Here is a 17,983-nt window from a genome sequence, read left to right on the forward strand (position 1 = left end):
CATATGTTGTGTTGGTGCTCAGAGAGCTTCCAGCTCTCGGAGTTGTAGCTGCAAAGCCCATTAGCAACCTTGTGCCCTTCTCCAGCCATGTTGTAAGTCAGTGCCACTGCTGCTGAGGCCAGGAGCACAAAGCCCACTCACCAGCTGGGTCATTCAGCCCACAGGCTTGGTTGTGAATGAGCATTGCTAGTTATTATTAGTTTTTGCTTTTATAGTTGGGAAGTTTGTGTTTCTCTGTTGGCAGAGTTGTAGATGAAGTAGCTAGACGTGTGGCAGATTTTGTTCAGACTGTTAAATAAATGGCACTTGCTTCTTGGGCCTTTGACACATGTAAATAAAAGGAGCAGACTTCTAACTTTTCCAAATACAGTTCTCATAAAACACTAAGCCACGGTGTCAAACTTCAGTTGTTTCTATGCTAACAAACATATGGGAGAGGTATATATAGGTACAGCTAGCCTACTGTTAGGGCTTCTATATGCAGTGCAGCACACTTTCAGCTGTAATCATGATTTTTCAGTGAGTCACATTTCTTCTAAGAAACAATTGCTGAAGTCAGAGTCAATCCAGTTCCCCATGTGAGGGATTTTAATGTTGTACCTAATGTGCATTGTAGAGCTTACTATTAAATGCAAAGATATATTGCTGTTCATCTCCTTGTGCTGCTCTAACGATAGGGTGAAGATGTTTAAATGACAAGGAAATCAAAGTTTTCAAACTTACTAGTAGGATTTCAGGTCATCTTAATTCTTCAACAAAACCTGTTCTCAGTGTCATGCAGTGTGTGATTCATGCTTTTGTGGGTCTAATTACTGCTAGTAAACTTTCCCACTCATGTGATTGCTGCTCATATTTGCTAGACTTCTACTGCATTCTATCATTAGCGCTTCTCAAGATGGCATGATGCAAAATAGCAGTAAAATACTCCATGTTGTTTCTAAGGATAAACTGTTTTAGCAAAAAATGTTATTTTTTTACATCCATTAAAAACTGAGATGGAAAGCATAACATATGCTGGGGGCATCACAGTGAACTTGGTGTTGCTGCACATAGTGCAGACCCTCTGTGGTTGATTTCAGTGATGTTCTTTCTCATATAGAAGAACATATTTTGAATCTAATGGAGCAGCAGTTATCTCTGCGTAGAGGTGAAACAGCCTTGTGGAGGCAACTTAAATTAAGACCTTTCATTAATTGCCTTCCTGTCTTCCTTTGGCCAGCTATGCTCTGCTGAAGGACGCTGCTGGCCTTATGATTGTTTGCATGCTCGTGTACATTTAACCATTGGTACTCAAACTGGGGATGTGTCTGTTTTTTTGTGCTGAGGTTAAGCTATTTACAAGTAGGTGAGGAGATTACATGGGCTATTATCTACATCTCTCTTTCTCCAAAATCCTGGCAGTATGGTGCAGCTCAGAACTTTAATCCCATGTCTACAGGATAAAGCTTTATTATCAAAGATTTAACAATATGCCTGTTGTTTTGTACCGCTGTCCAGATTGGTAGTTAGACTTACAGGGCAGCAAATGCTGTGAAAAGATGTGACATTTATGAGACAGATAATACATGTGGTGTCCCAACAGTATTCCTACCTTCAAATAAAGCACCGAAGAAAGAAAAGGGAAAGCAATGGATTACAGTTGATTTTATTACTGATGTTAACATACAAATTAGTGTTCAGCTGCCTTATTTCTTAAAGTAGCATTTTGTAATCTTCCTGAGTTTGCTCACGTTCAGCACGCTCAGCAGAATTTCAAGTGGTTTCAGAGTTTTATGGTATTTTCCTTATGCTTGTATGGAAAAGCAAGTAGGAACTCCATAAAGCAATTTCATGACTTAAGATCAAAACCAGAACACGATTCACATCCCTGCGTTGCCTTTCATGTATACTGTGGGCAACTCATCCCCTTTGTGCTGTGCCTCCTTACTGCCCTTGACAATTGGAACAAATCTGCCACCAAACAAGGTTTGTAGGATTTGTTTCATTCATGCTTGCAAAGTATTTTGAGTTCCTTGGGTAGCCAGCACTTTGCATACAAATTAGTAGCTGTCCTAATGAACAAAGGGGGACTGTTTACTATTTAAGGCATGGTGGAAACTGTCTTTATTATGTTCTCTATGCATACAGATTCTCTTAATACTTGTTTAAAGTGGATGCTGTCGTGGTAGAAGGTGTAACTGTGTAGTAGGTAAGAAACAGTACCTGCATAGTACTGTAGATGGCATTGACACAAGCAGTTGTGATTCTGTTGGGATTTTTCAAGAAAAAATGATACAGAGCTGAGAACTGTTTCTAGTTTGTTCTTTGTAATTTTTACTTTTATGAATACTCACTATTCCTGCTTTTCTATAGAATTGTTCACAAATCTTTCAATCCAAACAGGAAAACACACTTCTGTATCTTCCTGCTGTTATTCCCTCTAAACAATCACTGAACTAAAAGTATAGGGGCATGTAGAAGAGGGACCTCTCTGCAAGATCAGCATCTGAAAGCTGCAGCATCTGGCTCTTTCTGCTGTATCTTGTTGCTGTCTGTCTCAGGGCTGGACGTCTCACTCGCAGCACTCAAAACCAAGACATTACTGCCCTACCACACAATACAGAAACAAGCTTTATTGCCAAAAGTAGCGAACTGTTAGGTAGGTTTTGGCTTGAGATCCAAATCTTGTAATGAAGTAACTGATAAACCAGGACAGGAGAATTTTTGTGAAGGTCTTTCAGATTCTGTCACACTTCTAAACACTCGGGGAGAGGAATGGCTTGACTATTCCTTGTTGTGTGATAACTAAGTTGTAGTTGCTTGGGGTGTTGGTTTTGTTTTTCATAAATAGAGTACCATTTCAGGACAAATCTAATGAGTTTTTGGAAGTGTCTTAAAGGAGAACTGTTGTTGAGCTTTGCCTTCTCTGCTAATTGTGATGAGACATTGCAGCTGAAGCCTTGAATAATGTAAAATACGGACAAAACAGTTATTGATCATGAACCTCCAAAGCCTTTGAGGGTTCCTATTGATATCATAGGCCCCAAGAGTAAAGTACCAACCTAAAGTTGGGCTTTTTGTCTTCAATTTTTACTTATTTTTGTTTCAATCCAAATTCTTACCGTGGTGCATCATGGAGTCATTCTGCTCACTGTTTTTTTCAGCAGCAGCTCTCCTCCCACTGCTCTCAGCTGATGGCTTTGTAAAGAAAAGAGTCAGAGTGCTGATATTTCTCTCAAGCAGAAGTTGTGACTCCTTGCCCTTATCTAGTGGTGCAGGAGGGTGGCTCAGTGCTGTGTGGCTGGGTACTATTGCTGCCTCAGGGTTTGGAATGAAAGGTAGCCTTTGTCAGCTTGTTTATAATGGGGTGCATTTGGGAAAGTGAAGGTGCACTGGCAGAGAGGAAATTCACATAGGTACACACAAACTGTTGGGATCTAGCTTGAAGATATTGGGTAAAATGAGTCCTCTTTGTATTCATGTGAAATGGATATAGTACACGGATGCATGTTTTTTTTTTTGTCTAGTTTTAAGACAGATTTCTCTATTGGATCAAAGTTTGTGTACCAGAAGGAGGGGTGTTTCTATAATTGGATTTACTCAGGAGGAAAGCCCTACATCAGAGGGTAGACTTATTATGCAGTTGGAGTGTGCGTGCTGTCTGACACGGCTGTAAAGCTGATTTGTGGGTGAGGTACAAAGTTTAGTGCAACATCAGTGATCGACAAACAGCTGCGTTGTGCGTGAGGCTCACACTCTTCCATGTCAGTGCAATGCCCATCACTTGAGATACGAGATTTGTACTGAGGAGCAGTCAGAGCTTCAGACAGGAAAAGGAGAAAAAAGCAAAAACAGCCGAGCTGCTTTTAGTTGTCCATCCCAGAGAACTGAGCTGGTGGTTAAATAAAGTTCTTGCTTGACATTCGCAGCACTCAGTGCTCGTCTCGGAGGCCTTGTGCAGAAATGGTGACAGTTGACAGCTGTTGTGCCCTTAATAAGATTAAAGTAAAGAAATTAGTTGTGCTGTCTGTAATCTGCCATTTAACACTGCAAACCACCTGGGGACAGCTTCTGTGCTGACACTTCCAATTTTGAATTTGGAGAAAACAGTGGAACTGAGTCACAGTTCAGAACGTGCCATGAGCAGAATGCATTTAAACGAAACGCAGTTAGCAAGCTTATGTTACCAATTAAAAGAACCTTCTTTATTGTTGTGAAAAATTAATTTGACATCCATTTGCTTAAAGCACCTTTTCAAAACCATTATTTAAGCCTCTGAAATTTCAAATACTTTTTCTGACATAGGATTCATTTGGGAAATACAAAAGCACGATGCATTATCGCAGTTGATTTTGTTCAGTAAGTGGGAAGTTTCTGTGTTCAAATGGAAAATAAGTGCTCGTCTGTACAGTTCTGAAAATCCCATATAACAAACGTTGTTGTGAATTAACTGCATCATGTCACAAACCCTGCAGCGCTGCCAAAACGAGGAGTTAACCTACCAAGGCCCCACCTGATCCTTTAATGTGTATATTTAAATTGAATTAATCATTTTTTAAATCAGAATAGCTGATGAAAAGAAAATCACCTTTCATTTTAACTGGAAAAAAAAAACCAAACAACTGATATACTGATATGGTTTCATCTCTCTCTGCCCCATGCAAACAGCCACCCACCCAGGGAATAATCATCCATAAAAAGTCTATGAGTCGATTCATGTTTTTTCACTATCGTTGAGGAAGGTGAAATAAATATCTTTATGTAATTAGGATAAGATAGAAGTTAAAAAAAAAAAAAAAGTGTATAAAGCATGCTAATTGAATTTTTGAATGTTATCATTACAAGGTGAAAATCAGGTGAAATGGGCAAAAATTAACCACTCTTATAAATAAATAATGGTTTAACGTTGTGTTCATATCGTGTGAACTGCAGATTGTAACTGATTTAATTAGGCAGAACAGGAAAATTAATTACCCCTACAGTAAAACATACAGAGTTGGTAATGTGGTGATAATTGGCATACTGACATAGGAAAGGTGTTGGTGTTCTTGAACTTTCCCAGCTGAAACCAAAGGGAGGTAATGCGTTTGTAAGTCCAGAATTGTTTCTCAAGCTGAAGAAAAGATGATGCCAGAATACTGATGATACTTTTCAGTTTCCTTTAGACAAACAACTTGAGTTGCTCACCATCTTTATTTATTATTGTATATATTTATGATGCTTTTGTGTGGTGTGTCCGTGTGCGTATTTGTATAAGAACAGTGATTGCTTCTGTGGTAAGCAGACTTCCACAGATTGATTCTGTGTTTATTCTGGAACAGTGTTATCCTTGGTCACATTCCTCTTCTCTCTGAGTGTATTTTGTAGGACTGGTCCCAGCTTCCCTACACGTCCTGTTCTGGGAACGCTGGGTCTGTGTAGATGTAAATAGCACACGTGGTGGGGAGGGAGAGTAGCAGGACTTGTCTGCTGTACTCGGAGCTTGCAGTGGCTTGTTGTGTTTCACACTTGGTTCTTTCTATGGCAAACCTGTTACCTCCTCCTGCAGCCAGAGGTGTAGATCAAATGGTGCTGTTGTAGTTGCACACTGATGCTTAAAGCTTGTGCAGTTCACAGTATGTCAGTAGAAGCTTTGGACGGGCATTTCACCTGCTGAGTTTTGCTTGCTTGGTTCAAGCAACTCAGTGCTCCCTGTTCCTTGCATTTCTTCTTAGGTGCTGCAGAAACGCTTCTCTGTAAAGCTGGTCCCAGGATACCATGAATTGCTCCAGATGGGCCTTTTCTCCTGAAGGTTGTGTTAAGAGAGGGGCCTTGTACCCCAATTCCCAATAAGCCAGAAGAAAAGAATATTGCCTATCCCAATTACACAGCATATCAGCTAATTTCTTTACCTTCGCTATGGCTTTGCAGGATGGCCATAATTTGTGTTAGATTTGTACTATGAATGCACGTGTGCATTTGCTGAGAATGCATGTGCATAACTATTCTTAATAAAAAGAAGTTAACAGATATCACGAGGCAGTTCAAGCTTTTCAAACTGTATGTTCCATGGCACGTTATTAAGATGTAAACCATGAATACAGAAGAGTCCAGTAGTCACACACTGTGGGAGTTCTGCCAAATATGGCTTCATAACATTTAAGGTGTTATTTTTTTCCCCTAATTTCATTTAAATATTTAGTTCCAAGTTCAGAAGAACAATTGTGAATTACTGAAATACTGTTTTGTCATGTTCTTCTGTTTATTTTTCCTTCTCTCCTCCTGATCTTTTAGGTCTCTCTGCAGTACAGTAAATGCTTATGGACTCACCTGCAATAACTGCACAGAAAACTGCACCTATATTCTTTTTACTAACAAGATCACCTTTTTAATGGACTTGTTGATGCACCAGTTTACGGTATGTAAAACACATTTAATGTAGAAATTTGTCACAAACTTATTAGAGTATTTGCAGTGTAAGAGCTCCAAGAGATCATAAAATCATAGAATGGCCTGGGTTGAAAAGGACCATAATGATCATAAAGCTCCAATTAGAAGAGTAAGGTTCTTCTGTAGTATGTATCTGGTAAACTACATGTACTATACTTCTATACAAATGGATACACTCCCTGCTGCTAATAAATTCTGCAGAAGCATACACACTAGGAACTCTGGTGAGTGGACAGTGTGTCAATCTTAACCCATTCTGGGGCCTCCTTCTTTAATGCAGCCTGTGGCAATAGTTAAAGTATAGAATGCTATGAGTTGTTCATGTGTGCTGTGTTCTTATGTGTTTCAATATGAAAAACACAGTGCAGTTCAGTATGTTGCTGTTAACTGCATTTGCAGAGGTGTTTCAGTAGCAGGACTCTCTGACAGTGAAGGTTTTAATTTTCCAATGTTTCATTTAATTTGAAATGTCATTAAATATTTTATTTGAAAACTCATTTTTAATTCATAGTGACCTGCTCATCATAAGATATTTAGTCCTGGTTTTCTACTTATAAATCGTGTGTATGTATTTTCATGAGCCAAGCAGTTTGTTAATTGAAAAGTTATGTACGTACTTTAAATAATTCAAATGACGCTGTTAGACTCAACAAGCCATAGGACTGCTGATGAACACTTAAAAAAAGATGGTCCAAAGGCCTTTGGTACAAACAAAGAAAACAGGAATGCAACCTGTATGTTGTCCTCTAAGTAGCTGCCAGCTCATTGTTCTCCACCAAATCTTTCCAAGAGGATTCCAGGTATTAGATTTCAAATATACTTAGTGAAAGGTGCATGTATTGTGCTGGGCCAGTCACAACACTGCTCCCTGTCTGCAGAGCGAGCCAGAACACAGGCTCCCTGCTTAATTACAAAGAGATGAAATCCTTCAGCACTTTGCAAGTGACAAGATTCATTCTGATGCCAGACACCTTCCCTTTTATCAGCACAGCTCTGTGCAAATGGCCTGAACCTCTTCTGAATAAATACGGAGGGTATTTCTTAGACTGTCGGCCACCTAGAGATCAGAAATACTGCATAAAAGAAATTTACAATGCACAGATGTATTCCCAGCCTGCCTCCAAATACTGCTATTGGATTGCAACAAAACTGGAACTGAAGCACAAAATTCCCCTTGACCTACAGTGGACTTTTCTTTCCTGTGCACAAAGTCTTCTATGTTCTCTTCAGGCAAAATTGGCCCTGGAACTGAGAAATCTTCTTCATTCCATGCAATATGTATTTAAGTAAAAGTAAATAAGTACAGCACTGCCTCCCTAACCCTGATTCTTGTCTCTCAAAAATACACCAAGTCAGGTCAAATTTCAGTTTTCCTTTTTTAAGAAAAAAAGGCCACATGGAGAGCACTTCTTTTAATTGGATCAGGTTCTGAATGCCAGGATATAAAGGCCAGCCCTCCAAAGAATTTAAGTGCTTTGGTGAGCTGTGTGATGGTTGTGCTTCCTGTCACGTGTATATTCCCATAAAAAACCCCAAGTAATACTCCATTAAAAAAAAAAAAGCATATTACTGCAAGATTTTAACAAATTATTGAATACGTGCTAATATCTGCTGTGTACAGAAAGGTTTGAGTTTTGAAAAAGCTTTAAAAATATTCTTAAATGCAGCAAATATCAACCTTGCTGTGATGTAATATAATTAGATTTTAGTTTTGTTTTTAAACCTCAAAATGTAATGCAATGTCAGCTTCGTTTTACCTAAAACTCAAAGCTATCCATTTCAGATATTCAAATTTAAGATGGTCACTTCCTTTATGGAAGTGTAATATATATTTATCCTCTGGAGAAGTTGTGGAGTTTTGGTTTTGTTTCATTTTTGTTTGGTTGTTTTTGTTTTTCCTCCCAATGTGAGCTGAGCAACCAAAAGGAAACTGATAGGAAATCAACTGTAGAGATTTGTGGGTTTAGGGTGGGTTTTGTTTTTAGGGTTTTTTTTTTTGTGACCTTCAGCCTGCTCAAGCTAGTTATTAAAAGCTATTAGACCTTTCTTCCTGCAATTTACCTCATTCCTAAACCTCCTATAGACATGACTTATCATTTTGCCTTTCTGAGCCTTCTTATCAGCACAGGTAATGTGTAAGTCAGTGCCAGCTGAGGTCAGTAGCAGCCAGACTCCAACTCTGAAAGGCTACTGCATCAAACCTTCCTGTCTATGTTCTTGGGAGGCTGATGGTCAAGAATAACTTCACTTCTCTGCAGACTTGCTATCTCTGCTCTTCCTTGTCTCCCGAACATAGATGATAGCTGCAAAATAATGAAAACCTTTTCTAATTGTGTATTTTGGAAGACTGTACTCTGTTAGAGACAAATAGTTACGTGGAACTGTAGATGTGTACAGTTACCTTCTTATTTTGGTTGGGTTTTTTACTAGGCAAGTTCTTTTCCACACAGCTATCTGGAAAAGCCATCTGTGTAACCACATGTTTCTGTACATACATCTGTAAATGATGGTTTAGTAAGCACTTTGGGGTTTTGTCTATTTCAGATACCTGTACTTTCATGGTTTTCTGATGATCCATGAAAGGTGTGACAGTTTGTTAGCTGTGCTCTCAGGTAGATCAAAGGGAAATGTCCAGAAGCTTTTGAGAGCATCTTAGCCAGTAAAAATGCTTAGAAGTTATTGCTGGTTCGCTCAGATCTTTTCCATCCTAGCATATCTGTTGTTAAGCTGTAATATGAATCTAAACTAATGAGGAAATGGAGTTGTTTTTAATTGTTATTATTGTGTTGTTATATATATATGTTTTAATGTTCTATTTCTTCATTTGCACATTTCCCTCTTGTATTCTGCAGCAAATAAGTTCTGACTGTGACCAGAATTGTGAACTCCCAGGCACTGAGATGTGCTGCTCAACCCTTCCGGTCCATTCTCAAATTCCATTCTGTTTCCATAGCACTTGGGCACAGTGGTACTGACAGTTCCCTTTGTCTGCGTGGAGGGTTTCTAGCTGCCAGATCACCAAGAGGTTGAAAAACCCTCTTGTCCCTCTGTTGGAGATCCAAGGACCAGCACCTAGCAGTATCGAGATTGTCAGAGAAGTGCCTCAGCTGGATGTCAGCTCTGCATGTTGGGCTGTTTCTAAAGCAATCCAGACAATGCTGGCAGTGTAAAAAAGAACAAAAACTCTCTGTCCTTTTAATAATGTAACTTCGAAAAGACCAAAAATTTGGTTTCTGTTCATTTGCTTCAGTTGGGAAGCTAGTACATGAGTCCCATAGCATATGTTGAAAATAGGGCTAGGATAAAAGAAATAATTACATTAAATATATACATATATATATATTAAAAATTATATATTTTTTCTCTTGGGCAGGTTCCATTTCTTTAGTTCAATAATTGTTACATTGAAAATCCAATATTCTATACTGTTTTGAAAGTATACATTTTCCAGAGTGTTTTTAGAAGCAAGCCCAGTGATGACTAGAAATGGAGTGTTTTACAAGGCTGGGAGATCTTTCCATTTAGGTTTAACAGCTCGATATTTGAAGCAGCTCATGGCTGTGAAGGATTATACTTTTTACGAGAAAAATAAAAACACAAATGAGTTTTCAGTGGTAGCTCCTTGTTGCTAACTGGAAACTGTATATTTTTGTTAGCACAAAGAAATGCACATTGATATACAGGGGTACTTGCAGTGGCATGAGTCAGAACCGAATAGCACTTTCAGCTCTATTGACTGTGTGCCTAAGTGCTTTACTGGATTGGGGCCATGTTGTTCAGCATCTTGCAGGATTAAATCCTAGATGCTGGGCACAGCTGAAGAGCTTATAGCAGCTCTACACAAGCAAGGGATTCCCTTACACAAGGGGAATTCTCTACTGGATTGCTTTTATGGAGACTGCCAGAGCTGGAAATCTGGTCGTTAGACCATCTTGGTTCAAGAACTGCTTTAAAGCAAGTAAGAGTTTTGATGACGACTGGCATCAACAGTCATCGTGAACATTAAAATAGTAATGAGGTGTTGGATCTGTCAGATAACTGAAGGCATTTTTCCTGCTCTTCCTTTCTAATTGAAACATGTATGATACCAATCACTTGACAGGTCGCTTTAGGTAGGTGATATTACTTGTAGATTTTGGGCAGTTAAACTATTAGGCCTCTTAGACCTCACAAATAAAAATAGGAAGTTCTGTAATACTTGCTTATCCAAAGCCTATGCTCAACAAACAATGGTTTCTATGAACATCTTAATTTCTGTTGTAATCAAACACAGAAGGCAGAGCTTGAAAGGTTTCACAATTATACTATTAAATCTTAAGATTTCCTACCCCCTTATGTGATATAATGATCAACATGCAGCAGTACCTCGTTTTTGCAAGCATCCCAGTTAATGTTGTACATAAATCTAAACATGCTTTCACACTATTCTGTCAATTACTTCTACAATAAAAGAGTTGATCTTTTCTCACTCACTGAGTTCATACCAAAGGAAAATAAGGTAGGAAGAAGGTTCGAATTTACCCGTTTTCTTTAAAGCAGTGTTTCCTTTTATCCCCTCTATGTCATAGACTGGGTAAGAACCACATTTGTTCTCACTTTGTGTTAATCCACCTATACATTTTTCCCAACAAATGAAAAGTAAAAAATCAGCTCTGTGAGAAATGCTAGATTGTGTTAAGAGTGTCAGATGTATTTATTCTTCAAATTAGTAAGAATGGTTTTATAGTGAGGCATGAATTGTATAACTAAGGACTCCATACTTATATATACGAGAACGGTATGTTCTATGTAAATATATTTAACTAGAAGAGAAAAATAGACATCTGTTTATATAATACTATTCATCACAGCAGCTGGAAGGCTTTGCTACAATATATTGTTAAATCTTTTAAGAGAGATTATACATCTTTTTTCTTTTTTTTCATCCTAGGTGAAAAAGCACTGAGTAGCATTTGTTAGCCATGTTTTAAAACCTGATGTTCCTCGTACAAAGTTGACACATTTGAATTAATTTATACATTACAAAGCTTAATCCATCTATTCAGCAGGCAATTAGAATCATTAGGCCTGAATTGTTTTAGTCAGCAGAAGTTACTGAAGCAACATAATATTATTTTTCCTATTGAACTTGAATAAGCTGCTAAAGGCTTCTCACTTGCTCTCTTGGCTCACCACCAGAAGCAGACTATTGCACTGAGTTTTAAGTACCGGCACAAGGCTCGGAGCTCATGAATAATGAAAAAATGTGCATGTTGTTCTTTGTCACCAAGTGTTACCAAATCCCTCCTGATACCTATACAGGGGGAAGCAATTTACTGTGACCTCACTTGCTTATACTGGCTGTCAATGATTTTAACCTGGAATGAGAAGAAAATTTCCTGCAGCCCGTTGTGTGTTTTAGAACTGTGTTAGTCCACGTTGGCCATTCTGATGTTCCTGCTGTGTTGGGTTATGCCTGGAATTTGTGCAACTCCTTCCGTCTTCCCAGGATACTTCCTTAGTTTTCTTTTTACTTTTTCAGTTTTTTCAGGGAGGTGGTCTTGCCTTTGAGGAGTACTTCAGTCTTTGAAATACTTGCCTACTTGGGGTGTTAACTGCAGTAGCAAACTGCTAGAAGTTTTGATACTTGCTAGAAGAGAATTTGTCAGGACTTGTGTTCAGTTGTGATGTGGATCCCCTGTAATTCATCTGCTTGGATGCAGTTAAGGTTGCCCTCTTTTACCGGCTTCAGGCAGCTATGTGTTACCCTCTTAGTTTGCCTGCACAGTTACTGCAATTTGTTCTTGAATTCAGCCATGGAAAAGCTACCTCCCTGCAGACTGGGAAAAAAAAGCCTGCATTCCTCACTGTACCTTGTTATCACTACCCAGTGATACCTCCTGTGGCCTTCCCATGGGTACTCTGTACCTACAGTCAGGTATTTCAGTGTACTGTTTCCTGAGGACAGCCTAGTCCTGTTTTAGATGCACATACATTGCATTTGTCCAAAGTCAAGTAGAGGATTACTGTGCAACACTAAAGGCTATTCCTTCCACAGAAACGAGCTGTTGTTGCACTTTGTTACTCAGTGCTTGGTGTATCCTAGGTATGTACTCTGTCTTTGTGATGAAAGGGTTGAAAAATCAAAATCCAAATTAGTTTATTCACAGTTTTTTTTAAAGAAAAGTTCATTTTTTTGCTAGTGGCTCATCAAAAAATCAGTGTGTGTGTTACACAAGAACCATATTGATGACATACCCTGCTGCTGTAGAGCTTCCTTCAGTTCTTAAACACTAAATTCAGTTTTGACTTGATTTATTCAGTTTTAAATGAAGATATCTGTATAGGAGTATATAGATCCTTTCTTATATCTGAAATACTTAAATGTCTCTCAGCACTGCTAGGCTTCACTGTTGTATTTTGCTGTGCTCATATGTGTTTCTCTACAATTCTTACTGAATTATAGATGTTATTCTTTTTTTTTTTCCCCCCTTTACTTAGGTTAATGTTCCAGATGACCATAATGCTACTTCAGGAAGAAGTGCAAATAAGCAGGTGTTTGAAGGTCTGACAACGGGGCTCCTGAGGATAACAGCTGTGATTTTCAGGTGCCTAATCTCCAGCTTCCCAGATGGAAACAACCACTCTACAACACTGAAGATAATACAGGAAGTGAAAAGCAAATCCTCACAAGTGGAAGCCTTCAACAGCAGAATCCAAGACTTGATCAGGTTAAAAAAAAAAATTAAATCTTGAAATGTCTCTAATCCTCCTTTATTACAGAGAAAGAAAATTACTGTGACTTAAAGAGACAAACTTCTCTAACTCTTTATGTAGTAAAAGTAGTATATATGTCTAGTTAGAAGACTACTGAAGTGCTATACTCTCAAGCAGGAAGATTCTTTAAGAGAAATGCAGACACAAATGCAGAAAACCAAATGTCTTTTAATTGTGCACTCTCTTGCACTCATTCAGAGGTTGAAATGTGTTTCTGTATTTATCTGTCTCTGGGTTAGTGTATATCTGTGGCAGGTAAATTGCTTTGGCTTTTTTGTTATCTTTTATAGATTAAGTTTTATTTACGGTGGCTTTGTGCATCCATCTATATGGTTTGTCCATGTGATGTTTTCAGTTAATCCCTATAGCAAATATTGCCTTAATCACATACTTTCATCTAAACCACTGGACAGTTACAATGAGCCCTAATGTTAGTCTTCCATATTGTCTGCACTCCTCATTGATCCCCATAGACTTTTTTAATCCTAACATCTTTAATTGCTGTATGCCTTGTGTAGCATCTTCATAATCTAGGTTTCTCCACCTTTTTTTGTTACCTTCCTATCAGTTTCTTCCCCTGATTTCTTTGAAGTCAGCTTTCTTCCTTCTACGTTTTCTCTCCATTCTCTATGCCAGCTGCATATGCCCTTTGCACTTGTGGTCCTGAATACCATGCATGCATTCACAGAATTTTTCTATACAATAAATACTTTCTCTTGTAAAGATCACCCAGTAACTTCTATAATTTGACTTTAACTCTTATAACATAGCTGTATTTTAGTAGCAGCTTTCCTTTCTATATACTTGATATATATATGTAGATATGCTTTGAGTGAAATTTTGATCAAAATAACTCCATAAGTTCTATTAGCAGGATAAGGGGAAACACATTACTTCAGTCATTTTTGCTTGAAACATTCTAGGTCTTCAGTAAAATGACTTGAATGTAAGTTGTGGCTAAGCGTCCCTGTGGTTACTGTCTAATTTGATGTGTTAAAATTTGCAAGTGAAACGTTCATAAAACGTAACGGCTTACTTTGCAGAGAATTCTGATGTGTTTCAATGATGATCTGCCTGATTTGAAAAGGAATTTCCCCCCAGGCTTTGTAGGTAGAGAAAGTATCTCTTATTAGATTAACAGTGAGACAAGATTTTAGGTGCTGCTTCCAGATAGTTCTCAGAACACAGCTTTTCCTTCTGTTTTTGTTCTGTGCTCTTGAGGAGGAGAAAACTTATATGTAATTAAGGAGTCAGATTTAAGAACCACTGCATTTTTTGTTGCAAACATAGGAAGGTACCTAGCAGATAGGGTGACAGCGGTAGAAAGGAAGAGTGTAGACTTCTGTTTGACCATCAGAAGGCTGAGTTTAACAACAGGATTGTGGTCCTTGCTGTGACACAGCATTCCTAGGCAGTGCTACACAGCATCGCTTGGACTTCTTATTTGCAGTCATTAATTTGAGTCCTTGCTTGGAAGCTGGGTTTGATTTACAATGGTGCTGAGCACATTGAGCAGCGAGTCAGTGGGAGCTTTACTTTGGAGTATATAATGTGCTATGTAATGCCAAATACCGTTAAAACAAGATCATAGGTCTCTCAGATCAAGTACACAAAATAAGATGTAAGTGAATTTATGTGTCCATGCTTCTGTTTCTGTCAAGGAAAATGCAGCTCATACCAGCTCCTCAGAATACAGGGATGTTACAAAAATGAACTCCTTCATGTCTGGGAAGGTTTCAGGTGTTGTAGTCTTGAAGTGCTGGATGAACAAACCCCTATTCCTTTCTCACCAGTTGCACAGAGGTTTTGCACACTCCTCTGGATGCTTATTCTCCTGAATTCTATCTCTCTCCAGTTGCTAAGCCTTAAGACATTCTGTCAGCTTTTGTGTGATTCCATAATGTATGTAATTTTTATTTCCTCCTTCATATCTCTCTTTAATCATACAGCTTTGGGGTATCTAAGTCATGCTTACAATCAGCATCTTAAGGTAGTATATTAGACTGCATAAATGAAATGTGCCAATCTATTCTGTTTAATGAGGAATCTCATTTGTTTCATAAGCATTTTGAGTAAATGCATTTAGAGGAAAATGAAAAAATCTGGGACATAGCTGATGCTTTTCACAAGTCTGACCGCCATGAGAGTTTTTTGTTCTGATACTTAAACTTGATGATCTTAAACCAATGAATTACATTTCATTTATGTAGCCTAATATATACTACCTTAAGATGTTGATTGTAAGCATGACTTAGATACCCCAAAGCTGTATGATTAGCCAACTGATTTATTTTTAACCTCACCTGCATTGCTGAACTGAATGACTTCATGTGGCATCAGATTCCACCAACTGACAGTACCCTTCTGTAACCTTTGGTAGATTCCTTCATATAGTTTTGTTTTGTTTTTTTGAGGAAAAAGATATTTTGATGAAATACTTTTTTACAGACTTGGACATTTTTGTTGTGGCATTTCATGTATCCTGAATTTCCTTAAATTCTCAGTGCCAATAGCTATTCTGATAACTCTTAAAATATCCTGTACTTGCTAGCAGATACTCAGAATGCATTTCTAAGGCTGCCTGTATTCTCTCTACTGATAATCCATGGAGCACAGCTTTAAAGTCCTGTGGTTACATCCAGCCTTATGAAAGCTTAACTGCTCACAGCAGCTTCAGATGAAGTTCCCATTCATTGCATGTGCAGTGTGTGCGTGTGCTGCCATTAACCCAACAGATCATTCTTTTTCTCTTTCAGTCTAATTTGTGGTTGTATGTTTTAGGCTTTGTTTTTATTTTATTAAGCAGTATAGGTGCTGTAAAGCTAAAGAAGAATCCTTCTGCTTGCCATTAATGTCTTTTAATTGAAATAAGAAACAGATTATCCTAAACTGTATTGTTCACTAAAGGTGTGTAGTTTCACTAGTAAATTATGTCATCAGTACATCACTGTGAGGAATGAAATGCTAATGGTATGCTGCTGAAACTGGCACAGTGAGCATCTGCACATCTTCCCACTTCTCCAAGTCTGATAGGATGCTGATGGACACAAAGCCAGATAGCTGGAGGAGAAAAGCAAAACAAATAGTTGCCATAGGTACCGGTGACCTCTAAAAGTTAATTGTTCTCATGTAACCCACCTTCTCCCCAAACAGGTTTTGAAAGAGTGTGAAATTTCAGGATGTTGTATTCTTCTCGTTTAGGAATGGGAGGGTGGGAGGTCTGCTTATTGATATTTGTGCTGAGCAGACATCTGACACTGGCTGGGCTGAGCACAGATATACCCTTAAGCTAAGAAGACACATGAGAATCCAGCTAGGTCCTTCACCTGAGGCACTTTAAGGGATCTGGTTATAAATGGAGAAAGAAAGGCACGATGACAAGGTAATGCAGCAATTAGGAAAAAAGAGAGTGGGCATTTCAAACTAGTCAAAACCAGACAAATTATATTATTAATGAGAACCTTTCACCTCCAGGTCATTCTATCGTATGTCCTCGTGGAGTTGACTAAATGAGTTTTAGGGAGATTTGGAAAGAAGGAATAACTTTTTTTACTTTTTTTTTTCCTGTTTGGGAAAAATAGACCTGATGCATAAGCAGCAGGTGTTTGCACGCTGTCAGAAGGGTAACTGAGTTACTGGAGCTGTACTTCCATGGGTGAAAAGAGTGAGAGATGGAGACGTTAGATTAGAGCTTTGACATTCCACTTGTCTGTAGGCTCAGCTTCAAGGGAGGGAGTGCTTCATTTGTCCTTTCATTGTCTCCAGATGACCTTAAAGAATAGTTCCAGTAGACTGAAAACTCATCTATTTCTTCTCTGCTGAAACAAGCAGCTGCTGACACCCTTTGGTATCCAGGTGTGGGTGTAAAGGAAGGTGACAACACATCTTGTAGGTGTCAGTCAGACATTCCTCCTAGGGAAAAAAAACAAAAAGACCATTGCCCAGAGTACTTCTGTCTTTTAGTGAGTAATCATCTATCAGTATTAGCAGTGTTTTATTTTCTCCTTCTTCCTCTTCCTTCCTATATCATGGTGAGATTTCCAGCACTCAGCATTTCTCTGCGACTGTGATGTATCTAACACCCAGCTCTGTTCCTGGAATTACTCTGCTAATACTGGAGAGCTTGTTTATCACTTGTGTGATCAAGTGGGTTGCTTAGATCAAAATCTGCAGGAAAACATGCTGGTAGCCTCTCATGTTGCTAACAGAGCAGACAAATCAAACTGACCTGAGCAATTAGTTTGCAACTAATAACCTTTATGCATCCTTAGGTGTTTTTTGCTGCTGTATTTCAGCACATCACAGTCTTTCATTATTGCAGTCTGACATCTTGCTTTATACACAATGTATTTTTATTCTTAATTACTTTCATTGTTTCTAAAAGCTTTGTGTCAGCAGGTTAAGCTTTGGCAGAAACTCTAGTTTCTGGCCCTGAGGAGAAGTTAGTCTTTGGGCAGGAAGGCTGTTTGGAAAATGAAGACTTTCTTCCCCAGTCTTAATAGTCCCTAATTTTTCAAAATCAGACTGCAAGATAGGGGAGGAAATTATTTTTAATAGATGTTTATACAGCTCCTGAGGCAGTCATTATCTAATCAATATTAATTATTTACTAGGTTGTTGTTTTTTTTTACTACAGCCATCATTATTTAGTAATGTTCCACACTTCAGTCAAGTCAAGATGCACTTGGTGTTGTAGAAACATACATAGTGCTGATCCCATCTTGAGCCTCACTCTAAAGTGTGATCTCTAACAAGTGGGCTTGACAAGCAGGTAGGCAGAACAGCTGGTGGGATGGAATAATGGTAAAAATAATGGCTT

General features: G+C 38.4%; 1 protein-coding gene across 4 annotated transcripts in view; it reads left to right on the forward strand.

Annotated features, from left to right (window-relative positions):
* Positions 1 to 17,983, forward strand: part of SCAPER (S-phase cyclin A associated protein in the ER) — a 144,117-nt gene that overhangs the window by 93,428 nt on the left and 32,706 nt on the right. For all 4 annotated transcript variants that reach the window (XM_090148678.1, XM_031616350.2, XM_031616351.2 and 1 more), the window contains 2 exons: positions 6,253 to 6,376; positions 12,889 to 13,118. In XM_090148678.1, the coding sequence (XP_090004804.1) occupies positions 6,253 to 6,376; positions 12,889 to 13,118 (354 nt within the window). The remainder of the gene's footprint in view (positions 1 to 6,252; positions 6,377 to 12,888; positions 13,119 to 17,983) is intronic.

Source organism: Phasianus colchicus, chromosome 12 (assembly GCF_987193195.1).
Source record: "Phasianus colchicus chromosome 12, bPhaCol1.hap1.1, whole genome shotgun sequence".
Classification (NCBI taxonomy): Eukaryota; Metazoa; Chordata; class Aves; order Galliformes; family Phasianidae; genus Phasianus; species Phasianus colchicus.